Consider the following 12,748-nt stretch of genomic DNA (forward strand, 5'->3'; position numbering starts at 1 on the left):
ATAACCATTGCTATAAATGCAAAAAAAATCAAATCTTACTGAAACATACCTAGGAACCTCCCTCCTACACACTGCTTCCACATGCCCATACGCTTGACACCTGTAACAACATAACGTATTCGGCACAAAAGCTTGTACGGGATAACTTATATATCCTAACATCCCTTTGTCGGGCAAAGACTCAACATCAAAACTCAAAAGGACAGACGACTCTTCTGTTTCACCATTCACTCCACCCTGTCTGCGTCGCACAAAACGATGAGCGTCACAAACACCAGAGTGAGCGTATAGCTCACTCCGCTTACACTTTCTACCATTCTTCTTTAACAAATCTCCCTTTTTTGCCATTATTAACCAAGTCAAGCTCACCCTCTTCCTCCCTCTCGCTCTTCAACCTCTTTTTCCCTCCATTACTCCTCCGTATTACAAGTATGTGTCTCTATGAGAATACTGCACTTCTCCTGACATTTAACCGGCTGTCACAATCAGTACGAACGCCTCAGGATGTAGCGCTCAACAGTGCATCCCACTTGTAAAACAGCTGCTTCGTCTTTGTTTTTCTTTGTCAGTTTTCAAAGCACTACTGATCAAATCTAAGAGATATTTATGAAAAATGCTATGAGGGTACTCATTTGACAAAGTCATTTGACAGATCTACAACAAAAGGATATCCAACTAAAATAATGTTTGAAGATGCTGTAGACGGGGCTGTGTTCTCTAAGCAGAGTGTAGTCCTTCTCAATAGAACAAGTGATACTTTCCAATAAATGTAGTCACTGAAGACCAAAAGTCTTGTTATTCTTGTAGAGAATTTGTAGGTCCATTACTAAATACAGTATATTATTTAATGAGCTACAGTGGAAATTATAGATCCCTTTTAACACACATTGAGATTTCAAAAGCCTTTTATTTGGAATCCTAAATTCATTGATCATTGAGGTTCAATGCAAATTGCAAGAAGTGAATTAAGAGGAAATAGTGCAGCATTTCTTATTTTATTTTAGTAACAGTTAAAGGTAGACTCAACGAAATGACGTGGCCACAGGAAGCACCACAAATATTGGGATGAGCGAGATGCAAGACTGCGCTCTCACAGTTTCTGCACAGGTTCGCTTCACACTGTTACAGCCTGGTAGCCAGGGAGCCAAAACAGCAGAGAAGTTGAGCCTCGTGCTTCAATGCTCTTAGTTGTTGCGGAAATGTACACACTATGCAGTTTACTTTCTGCCTCTACGTCATATCGCGGAGTCTACCTTCAACATTACAACATATTATGCATTTGATACAACAGAGCACACTGTGACAGAGGAATAAGCTAACTGCCATTCACTCCAACTGGGGAAAGATGAAGTGATGGCATGGGAAGGTGAGCATTTCCTGTTACTTCTTCATCTCCATTATCCCACTTCCTGGCCCTCTCCGCTTCGCACTGCAGATGTTGCAAAACTGGACCCCAGGAATCTGAAAGAAGAGAAAGGCAAAAGGCATATTAGGCATGAAATCTGCTGCTCTCATCTGAAAGTCCATACTCTATATGAAGTGAGAAAGAGAGGGGGATGAAAGGAGATGGGGTAGATACTTACCGTTCCAGGAGAAGGTAAACACTCCTTGTGGAACATGTGTCTGCAGTGGAAGACCACCACACTGAAGTTCTGGGCCATATCTACGCCAAAGGAGCAAAACATGAAAGCAGGTGTTTTGAATAGCTTCAAATGCAATGATGGTAAGAAGCATCCCAATTATAATACTGAAGTGTAGACACTATATATGAATATGCAACATTATACTGTATAATGCTAAATAAGGTAAGCCCACCTGATGGTAATATTGAAGCGTGACAGGATTCACAGATGTTCTCTTCTGAAAAAGAAATCAACAATTCAAACACAAACAATAAAAACACATTAAAACTAATGCTTAACAAAGTCATTATGTTCCAACTCCACAGTTTGCACATCCACACACAAAACAAAAAACTACCCACCATCCACCCTGACCCCTCTCATCTGAGTCCTATGCATCTTCTGGAGCAGTGACAGCGAGTCAGCCACTAAGATCTTCTTACAACCCTCCCGGAGCAAGATCTGAGAGACAGTGAAACAAAAACGTTTAAAGGCAAGGCTGTTGTTACAGTGATATTCTAGGTACACTATGTGATAGCAGATATTTTGACATATAATAATGATATATTTTTCCTATTTCATTGGAAATGTGTTTTTTGCATATCCCACTATCCCTTAGACACCCTCTGAGAGTGGGGTCATGGACTGGGTCATCCATTATCAACGGCGACCCTGGAGTAATTAGGGGTAAGTGCATTGCTCAAGGGCACATTGACAGATTTTTCACCTTGTCGGCTCAGGGATCCGAACTAGTGACCTTTCGGATACTGGCCCAACGCTCTAACCACTAGGCTACCTGCAGGTTGTAGTCTTGGAGGATCTTGACCAGTGAGTCTCTGAGGTTAGGAATCTCCATGCCCTCCTTTATGCGGTGGATGAGTAAAATGGGATCCACATGTGTCCCAATGTTATTGAGGAGACCAGTAATGAAGGCTTGAGAGAGGAAAAAGACAGAAACTTAAAATGACACCTGTGGAAACACTATGCAGTAGGCCTGATCATTTGAAAGTGCTTCTGTATTCACGTGACTTACGTGGCTTATCGATGGAATACGAGATGAGATCCTCCCACAGCTCAGCGTCATCCTGCTCCTTGGCAAACTCTATGGCCTTGTCCACATCCTCCAGTTCCTCCATGATCATCTGAAGAGCGCGTCTACAGTTCCCCATTCTGCCTATGAAGGACAAGTTACAGTGGGTCAGTTTCCTCAGACCAAATGCAATTAGTTACCTGACTGGCTGGAGGTTTAGTTCAGCTTGTCCTCATATCTAACAGCATTTCTAACAATTTATAAAGCACTTATGAGCATTTATAACCTGTTATAATGGCTTATTCATTAACGTTATTAATGTCACAGAAACTATAAGGGGACACTTACTGAGCAGGAAGACAGTTTCCTCCACAAAGTTTCTCTCCTGACAAATTTCTAGAGCCTAAAAAAAGATAGGGAAGGCAGTTGCAACACACTTGAGTTTCAGAAGTAAGATGATTCATTATTCTTCTAATGTAGTAATCTGACATACATGGTAAGATACTATACATCTAAATTCGAAGAAATGTACTTCATTCCATGTGTAACACTGTGTTGTTGTTTGTGTCGCACTGCTTTGCTTTATCTTGGCCAGGTCACAGTTGTAAATAAGAACTTGTTCTCAACTGGCCTACCTGGTTAAATAAAGGTGAAATATATATATTTTTTTAACAAAAATTGTATTTGAGCACAGTTTTGAAAGTGTCTCAGAACCTTTTCTAGTGGGCAGTGGATGCTGTCTCTCAGAAATGGCAGTAGGTTGGGCCGATCGTATTCAGCATACAGGCCAATTTGTCTCTCATGGTACCGCTGACCCTTGTGGTGGTCCCTCTTGAATAGTTTGTGGAGATACTGAGAGAAGAAGGTGAAATGCCATGTTAAACACAATTTTCAAATCAAGATAATCATAGGAAATTAAAAACGTATAATCACTAAAGAACTTGTAGTGTGACTCACAATGTGTAGCAGCTCAGGCCTGTTCCTGAGTTCCTCCACCACTCTGTCAATCTGTAGAACATTGAAGACAGAATCATCATTAGCGAACAGCATGTGCTTTCATTTCAAACTCCCCAAGAAAGATTAAGAGAAGCCAGTACACATACCGATATTTTGTCTTCGTTATCCAGGAGCATGTCGACAGCTTTCTGACAACACAAATGAAAAGGCCATTCTTCAGACAAGGAGACATACAAAGTGACTTATGACCTTTGTGGCCAGACAATCCAAATGCAATAAGAGCTGTGTGTATGAGGCACAAGGACTCAAGACAGGGTTTCCGTGACTTTTTCACAGTTTAAAGCACTCAAAGACTGACTTTCAAAAAGGCAAGTTGATATTACTATTCAAGTAAGGACAATTATACACATAACACAGCCTTAAACAGTAGCAAGGTCCTATGATACAGTAAGGAGTCTACTTAATAAAACAATTGTGCATGTGCTGGCGAACCACCTCTTTATCAAAGTCCATGAGGAGCACAATCTTGTCTTCTATGGAGGAGAAGAGGTTGTGTTTGTGGATCAGCTGGTAAACATCTTTATGCCTCAGTCTCAGGTAGATCTCCAGGGCTCGGTCATACCGCTGGTCATATGTATACCTGCATGGACAGAAGAAACACACAGCTTAGTGGTACTATACATCTCAGAGGAAAATAAGGATTGCAGCAATTGAGAGGTAATGAAGTCAATCAAAATGCTCAAACCAGTATAGAGTCACTCACAGTTCAGCCAGTGTGGTGAGCAGGGTGCTGTTCATGGGGTCCTTCTTGAGGTGGTCGGTGACTGCCTGAACAATGGTCATGTTATTGTAGAGCTCTCCTGGCCACTCACGGATCAACGTGGCAAAGCCCTTGGAGAAAGAGGTTGCAGAGAGAGGCTGGTTAATGCTATTCAATTTGGTTCTTCTTGAGTAATTGTTATAATACGAGTTATAATGTAAGGCAGTAAAAAGACCACCAGACCATCAGGAACAGACAGACATACCTCATAGTCTGACTTTAGAAACTCATGTAAGATCATCTCATAGATGGCAGGTCTGAGACGCAGGTCCCCTCTAGGCAAGTACTGACTGATGGCCTGAAGAGACAGAGACAGGAGGAGAGGTGGGAAAACAAAAGGAGAGAGATGGGAGGGAGTTATATGAGGGAAAGAAAACGATAGAGAATTACAACAACAGTTAATACTGAGGGCAATACTGAGAGTATTGTTAATTCCAAAACTTGCTCAAAGTCTCTAATGCCAGAATTTCCCACAAGTTGCAAGGTCACAATGTGGCCTGACTCACCTTCAACTGCCCAATGGTTTTAAACCTGTACACCTCATTCTCCCAGAGTTCCATGTTTTTTCCCAGCACCTTCTGACACTTCCTGGACTTAAAAGAACACGAGAGAGAGAGAGAGAAAGAACACGAGAGAGAGAACACGAGAGAGAGAGAGTGAGGCAGAGAGAAAATAATCACCACATCTACTCCTTACACTGGTATTTTGCAGAAGAAACACTAAACTGAAATAACTAAAAGGCTGTAGTACCTGGCAGCGGTGTCATAGTCACCTTTCTCCACCAGGTGATTGATGTAGGCCATCCCAATTTTCTGATTACAAAAGAAAAGACACTCCATGAGGGAACACAACATGAGTAATGGACTGTATCCTCTGTAATTTCATCAAATGTTGTTTCCAAAAATCTACTTCATTCTTTTCCTTGACCTCAACAGATCTGTAACTCATTATTAATGTCAAGAAATCCTGTAAAACCAAAGCCCCATCTAACTTAAAGTGAAGAAAGTAGAGGTCTTAGATTTTCATTAGAAAACTAAGGGATCGCAGTGTGTCAAGGCTTGAAGACATGCAGTGAACTCCAAAAGTATTGGGAAAGTGACCATTTTTTCCCCCAGCACTTTGGATTTGAAATGATAATGACTGAGGTTAAAGTGCAGAATGTCAGCTTTAATCCATATCAGGTGAATAGTTTACAAATTACAGCACTTTATATACATTGTCCCCCAAATTCACTTGTGTGTGTATTAAAGTAGTAAAACGTTACGTATTTGGTGGGTGCTACCATGCTTACGGATAATCCTGACTGAATCGTGAGTAATGTGAGAAAGTCAGATGCACAAATATCAAAACCCCAATGCCTATACAGTACCTGGACTTCATGGCGTTTAATGTTCTTGAAGCTGATCTCGGCAGCCATCAGAGCTTCCTGTGAGAGAGAAAATACGTTTTGGTAACACAGTAACAGCCGACAGTTATAATGCATTAGTACTGAACACAGAAGATATATCACAGCAAAATACGAAGTCCCCACATGAAGTCTGCTTGATTGGATGATTATAAACACCAACCTCATACTTCTTCTTGTCCAGCAGCCAGTCAATGTGGTCATCTTGGTCTCTCTCTTTGGCCACCACAATGTCTTTAGGGCTGATGATGTAGTAGAGGGATTCTCCCTGGGAATGTTCTGTTGACACATGAAGGTACAGGACAGAGAACGCTGGAATGATCTTTAGTACATGATATATCCTGCACAGTAGTTTATAGTAGCTAGAATAATCTGTAAATACAGAGTGTCACTGAGTAGTGTTTGCCGGGGCTTTTCTGATTGGCTCACCCAGTCGGTAGTCTCGACACTCGTTCTCCTGGAAGTTGCGGACGGTCAGGGCGTCTGATGAGATTTCCTCGTAGCCCTCTGGAAGAGGCTGAATGATGTCCAGACAAGGCCGCGCTCGGAACTCCTCCTCCTGATCTCCCCCCACACACACACACACACACACACACACACACACACACACACAAATGGTATATAAAAGTGCCTTCAGAAAGTATCCACACTAAACTTTATTTTTTTATTACAAAGTGGGATTGAAATGGATTTGTCATTTTTTGTTAACGATCTATTCAAAATACTCTAAATTGGACGAAAATGTAAAAAATTGTATCAATGAAAAATAAAACACTAATATATCCTGATTAGATAAGCATTCACCCCCGAGTCAATATTAGAAACGCTTTTGGCAGTGATTACAGCGGTGAGTTTTTGGGGGCAAATCTCTAATAGTTTTGCATACCTGGATTGTACAATATTTCCCCATTCTTTTTTTTCTTTTTTATTCTTCAAGCACTGTCAAGTTGGTTGTTGATAATAGCTAGGACAGTCATTTTCAAGTCAAGCCGACTTAAGTCAAAACTGTAACTCAGGAGCATTCAATGGCGTCTTGGTAAGCAACTTCAGTGTAGATTTGGCCTTGTGTTTAAGGTTTTGTCTTGTGGAAAGGTGGATTTGTCTTCCAGCATTCTGAACCAGGTTTTTCCTCTAGAATTTTGCCTGTGCTTAGCTCTTTTCCATTTATTTTTATCCTAAAAATCTCCCTTCTCCTTGCAGATGATAAGCATACCCATAACATTATGCAGCCACCACCGTGCTTGAAAATATGTCACAAACATAACGCTTTGTATTCAAGACAAAAAGTACATTTCTTTGCCATTTTTTTTGTTGCAGTATTACTTAAGTGTTGCAAACAGGATGCATATTTTATTTTCACTCTGTCATTTAAGTTAGTATCATGGAATAACTACAATGTTGTTGATCCATCCTCAATTCTCATATCACAATCATTAACTTCTTATGGATGGTGGCAGTATTGAGTAGCTTGGATGACTGACGTGCCCAGAGTAAACTGCCTGCTACTCACGCCCAGAAACTAAGATATGCATATTATTAGTAGATTTGGATAGAAAACACTCTGAAGTTTCTAAAACTGTTTGAATGATGTCTGTGAGTATAACAGAACTCATATGGCAGGCAAAAACCTGAGAAAAAATCCAAACAGGAAGTGGTTTGTAGTTTTTCAAGTGATTGCCTATCCAAACTACAGTGTCTGTGGGGTCATTTTGCACTTCCTAAGGCTTCCACTAGATGTCAACAGTCTTTTTAACCTTGTTTGAGGCTTCTACTGTGAAGTGGGGATGAATAAGAGCTCATTGAGTGAGAGGACTGCCAGCAGGACATGAGCCTTAGCCATGCGCGCTCATGTGAGAGGTAGCTCAGTTCCTTTGCATTTCTGAAGACAAAGGATTTCTCCGGTTGAAACTTTATTGCAGATTTATGATAAAAACATCCTAAAGATTGATTCTATACATCGTGTGACATGTTTCTACGAACTGTAATGGGATTTTTTTAGTTTTCGTCTGACCTGCGCGTCTTGAATTTGGATTTGTGAACTGAAGGCGCGAACAAAAAGGAGGTATTTGGACATAAAGGATGGACTTTATCGAACAAAACAAACATTTATTGTCGAACTGGGATTCCTGGGAGTGCATTCTGATGAAGATTATCAAAGGTAAGTGAATATTTATAATGCTATTTCTGACTATTGTTGACTCCAACATGGTGGATATATTGTATGGCATGTTTTTGTGTCTGAGCGCCGTACTCAGATTATTGTATGGTGTGCTTTTTCGGTAAAGCTTTTTTGAAATCTGACACAGCGGTTACATTAAGGAGAAGTGCATCTATAATCCAATGCATAACACTTGTATTTTCATCAATATTTATGAGTATTTCTGTAAATTGATGTGGCTCTCTGCAAAATCACCAGATGTTTTGGAGGCAAAACATTACTGAACATAACGCGCCAATGTAAGCTGAGATTTCTGGACATAAATATGAACTTTATCGAACAAAACATACATGTATTGTGTAACATGAAGTCATATGAGTGTCATCTGATGAAGATCAAAGGTTAGTGATTCATTTTCTCTCTATTTCTGCTTTTTGTGACTCCTCTCTTTGGCTGGAAAATGGCTGTGTTTTTTTGTGTATAGGCGCTGACCTAACATAATCATATGGTTTGCTTTCGCCGTAAAGCCTTTTTGAAATCAGACACTGTGGCTGGATTAACAAGAAGTAAAGCTTTAAAATGGTGTATAATACTTGTATGTTTGAAGAATTTGAATTATGAGATTTTTGTTTTGAATTTGGCGCCCTGCACTTTCACTGGCTGTTGTCATATCGATCCCGCTAACGGGATTCAAGCCATAAGAAGTTTTAAACTCTAACTGTTTTAAAATCACCATTGGCCTCATGGTGAAATCCCTGAGCGGTTTCCTTCCTCTCCGGTAACTGAGTTAGGAAGGATGCATGTATTGATAGACCATCCAAAGCCTAATTTATAACCATAACCATGCTCAAAGGGATATTCACTGTCTGCTTTATTTTCTTCTTTTTTTGACATCTACCAATCATTGCCCTTCTTTGCAAGGCATTGGAAAACCTCCCTGGTCTTTGTGGTTGAATCGGTGCTTGAAATTCTCTACTCGATTGAAGGACCTTACGTATGTGTGGGATACAGAGGTGGGGTAGTCATTAAAAAGTCATGTTAACCACTATTATTGAATACAGAATGTGTCAATGCAACTTATTATGTGATATTTACTCCTGAACTTAGTTAGGGCAGCCATAACAATGGGGATGAATACTTGACTGAAGACATTTGAGCTTTCCATGCCAAAATGTTTTTTCTCACTTTGACATTATGTGGTATTGTGTGTAGAACAGTGAATCCATTTTACATTCAAGCTGTAACACAACAAAATGTGGAAAAAGTAAAATGGGTGTGAATACTTTCACTTTAGACAAACGCATGCATGCACACACGCACGCACCAGCGAGCGCGCACAGACAGACGTAAACACACACATACAGAAAATATCAACATTTAAATACCATGGCTGTGACCACTTAAGCCATTCCATCATGCAACATATGTACTGTTTCTAACCAAACATTACCATGTGATCAGAGTTCTCCTTCACAAAATACAGGGTGACCAGCTGGTCTGCTAGAGGCGCCAGGCCACTGATGAAGAACTCCGTTTCAAACGCAGACACTACAAGAGAGAAGAAACCCACATTTCTTCAACTCTAAACTAATGCTCGTTACCCCCACATTATATTACATTACAGTTCTACAAAACATTTTGTTATCTACAATACATGTCCTCACCAATTTCCACATAACGGCTAGGAAGGTCTCTCAACTCTGTGTGGCCCCTCTCCTTCACAACACAGATCTTAATGGAGGAGCCCCAGCCGATGATGAGGGTGGAGTTGTCTTTCCAGCACAGACTGCAGGGGTACATATCAGGCCGCAGGCTGACGTTATCCCGCAGGACATTGGTGATTCGCTGTTTGGTGCTGATGTCATAAATCTTCACCCCCTGGAAGAGACCAAGACAAACAGAGCATGTTCACTATCTGTACGTCTAATGAACTAATCTATGTAAGTTGACATGCTATATGCTGCAATAAAAATCCTAACAGATACAATAAAGTAAATTATCATAATGTTTAAATACATAAATATATATTAAACCACATAAACTAATCACCATGTTTCTTGTTGCCACGTATCTGTAGCTTTGACGGTTATCCTTACTTACCATATTGTTGGCCCAGGCGATGAGATTTGCCCTCCATTGGACGTTAGTGATTGTGCCCTCCCCCTCGTGCAGAGTGGACGTCTTCCAGCGGTTCAGCCAGTTCTTCTCGTACAGCAGCAGCTTGGGAAGGTAACATAAAAAAAACTCACATCAGAATCACGTGTGTCATCAATGGTATCCAAATCAGCACCACTGTTTCAAAAACAGACAAACAATCGTGTCCTTGGAGCGGTGGTTTGTGGTTCTGTATTTCCACCACCAGAGGGCAGTAGAGCACAGGGACAGGAGGGTAGTCTGTCGTGTCAGTGGGCCTCCCAGAGCGGGAGGATTGTGTTTAACTTTATCATAAACGTTAAGTAAACAGACACTGTGTTTCCCAACTTACTTCAACTCTGTGAGCAGACATGATCTGTCTTCACATGATTCAACTAACCATTCAGTGTGTATGTATGGCATGATGTGACAAAAGAAGTGGAAGGGAAAACTAAAGATTGCATTAAAGATGTGGTCTTGAAACACGGATCACCTTCATAATAAAAAAGAGACAAAATCAATTCCTGATTACTTAATTACTTCAGTAGGTTGGACAGACAAAGCCTTCGCCATATTTCTCGAAATCACTTTGATTCTCGTCAACGGCTTTGAGACAACGATGGCTGTAGTCACTCTTTCCAGTCATTATGTAGACGGCGGAGGCGTCACCTCAAAGGCCATATACATAAAAAGCCTTTCAGGCCCTTTAAAAGCATCTCTCAGTGTCATACAGATGGATGTACAATACCATATAGGTATTATGTTCTGGGGAGTGAGATGAGAGAGAGCCCCGGCCTCTCTAATTCAAAAAGTCTGAAAATGTTAACAGTTCTCTACAAAGAGAGGATATAACACTGGCAGAACTGTGGAGACAGAATTGAATTGCCTTTGACAGGATGTGGCTCCAGTTGAGGCTTATTGATTTTCATCACAGGGCGCTTTATGGAGGGTCTTGAGAACAGGGAGAGGAAAGAAATCAGTACCAATTGAAAGAAAATGGTTACACTAACAATGAGTGTTTCATAAGAAAAGAAAGGTGGATTGGATGATTCCAGAAGCTTTCTCTCACCAGTGCTGTAGATATGTATACAGCTTGTTTTTTTCTCTCCAATGGTCATTGAAATACAGTACTGTATAGATTTTTGGTCTATTTTAATCATTTATACTAAGTGATGCTGCAGACTGCAGTCTTCGTAACTCAAAAGGGAACATTAATACCTAATATATATCAAGTGTTTTCTGAGTCTGAGACAAATTAGAGAAGAAACTGCTGTGTGCCTGCTGGTCCAGGACCCTAAGACTATGGGCCTTCCTGATAATGACATCTATTTGGTGTGCTTGTAAAGCATTGCCTTTCAAACATTGTTGAGCGAGCAGCACTTTGTGAAAATGGGCCGTTCTCCCCGGAGTGCACTCCAGAAGAGAGACAGGGGAAAGTAAGAGCCTTTCACACCACCCAGCAAAGGCCTACAGTATGTGTGCACAGCCATCAGCCAAACACAAGGGAGGAGGCTCACAAGAACAAAATCTAAATAAATTCATTTTGAAAAACAATGGCTAATATTCTATCCACATTAGCTAATGCTCAACAGTTTTCAACTACACCGCTAACACTGTTGAGATGGGCTATATACTTTAATCACATTGAAAAATACCTTTCAAATCTCACCTTGTTGCCTCCGGTGACAAATTGTTTGTAGTTTGAACTGCTGAACCGAGGGTGTAACGCCACCACCTGGAGAACATGGCAAGTGGATCCATTTAGAACGCATCGAGAGTTTAGAAGCAATGATGGGGCTATCTTGAGATGCACTCAATATATTAGTATACCACCTCGTACACATACTCTCAACTAAAAGTATGAAGTTAACAGAAGTACATGTATTTGACATCAGCTTACTTTGACAGGGCAGTCAAAGTTCTCATGGAAGCCCTCCCTTGTGTAGAGTCCAAACACTTGAACCTGCAATAGAGAAAGTGTAGAATGTCAGTATAAAAAAATAAATCTGTACTGTGTTTGCAGCTGTTTCTGAGGCACTCTTGTGTATGCAGGGGGAGTTCTGGACAGCAAGACTGATTGGATCACTGCTACCCTTCCACTGGGTCACCAATTAGTGGCCAGGTTGAATCTCTGAACCCTCTGGTGCTTTGATACGAGTGTCCTAATCTTTGGCTTTACCACAGCCGCAGTTACTATAGTTACCTCAACACCTTATGTAACAATTACACTGTACCACAGCCTGACTGTCTGGGAGTCAAAAAAGTCAAAAAATGTAAAAAAGACAAAAAGAAAGTTTCAAAAAGAAACATCAAGCCCTTTTCACTCTCCAATTTCAATCCCATAGATGATTCAGGATTATTTGAAGGGATTGACACAGATTAATGGCAAACTGAATTGGTCGAGGATGAACAACTGCAGCGGTGTCGATTTTAATTGTCAACGCCACTTTCTGTGCGACAAGATCTTGTTTTGCCGCTGGAGTGCGAGCGAGGAGGCGATATCAGAGAGCATATCTGGACTGCAGGATCCATGAAGGATGGTAATAATGATCAGGAGAGGAGCGATAACAAGAAGGTAGAGAGCACTGAGTGGGTATCCATAGAGACCTGATGACTGACAGCC

General features: G+C 40.9%; 1 protein-coding gene across 2 annotated transcripts in view; it reads right to left on the reverse strand.

Annotated features, from left to right (window-relative positions):
• Nucleotides 1-887: 887 nt before the first annotated feature.
• The window catches only part of LOC100195256 (vacuolar protein sorting 41 homolog (S. cerevisiae)), a 30,382-nt gene continuing 18,521 nt past the window's right edge, over nucleotides 888-12,748 (reverse strand). The window contains exons 6-28 of one of the 2 annotated variants that reach the window (XM_014157693.3): nucleotides 12,026-12,088; nucleotides 11,795-11,860; nucleotides 10,093-10,212; nucleotides 9,657-9,870; nucleotides 9,443-9,540; nucleotides 6,264-6,393; nucleotides 5,998-6,113; nucleotides 5,799-5,855; nucleotides 5,180-5,241; nucleotides 4,936-5,017; nucleotides 4,635-4,727; nucleotides 4,373-4,500; nucleotides 4,105-4,249; nucleotides 3,756-3,797; nucleotides 3,610-3,660; nucleotides 3,367-3,504; nucleotides 3,001-3,055; nucleotides 2,656-2,796; nucleotides 2,419-2,555; nucleotides 1,985-2,084; nucleotides 1,816-1,860; nucleotides 1,584-1,663; nucleotides 888-1,461 (exon numbers count right to left, since the gene is read on the reverse strand). In XM_014157693.3, the coding sequence (XP_014013168.1) occupies nucleotides 1,381-1,461; nucleotides 1,584-1,663; nucleotides 1,816-1,860; nucleotides 1,985-2,084; nucleotides 2,419-2,555; nucleotides 2,656-2,796; nucleotides 3,001-3,055; nucleotides 3,367-3,504; nucleotides 3,610-3,660; nucleotides 3,756-3,797; nucleotides 4,105-4,249; nucleotides 4,373-4,500; nucleotides 4,635-4,727; nucleotides 4,936-5,017; nucleotides 5,180-5,241; nucleotides 5,799-5,855; nucleotides 5,998-6,113; nucleotides 6,264-6,393; nucleotides 9,443-9,540; nucleotides 9,657-9,870; nucleotides 10,093-10,212; nucleotides 11,795-11,860; nucleotides 12,026-12,088 (2,244 nt within the window). In that variant the 3' untranslated portion in view covers nucleotides 888-1,380. 2 annotated transcript variants of the gene reach the window in all.

The sequence above is a fragment of the Salmo salar genome, chromosome 19, assembly GCF_965601325.2.
Source record: "Salmo salar chromosome 19, fSalSal1, whole genome shotgun sequence".
Classification (NCBI taxonomy): Eukaryota; Metazoa; Chordata; class Actinopteri; order Salmoniformes; family Salmonidae; genus Salmo; species Salmo salar.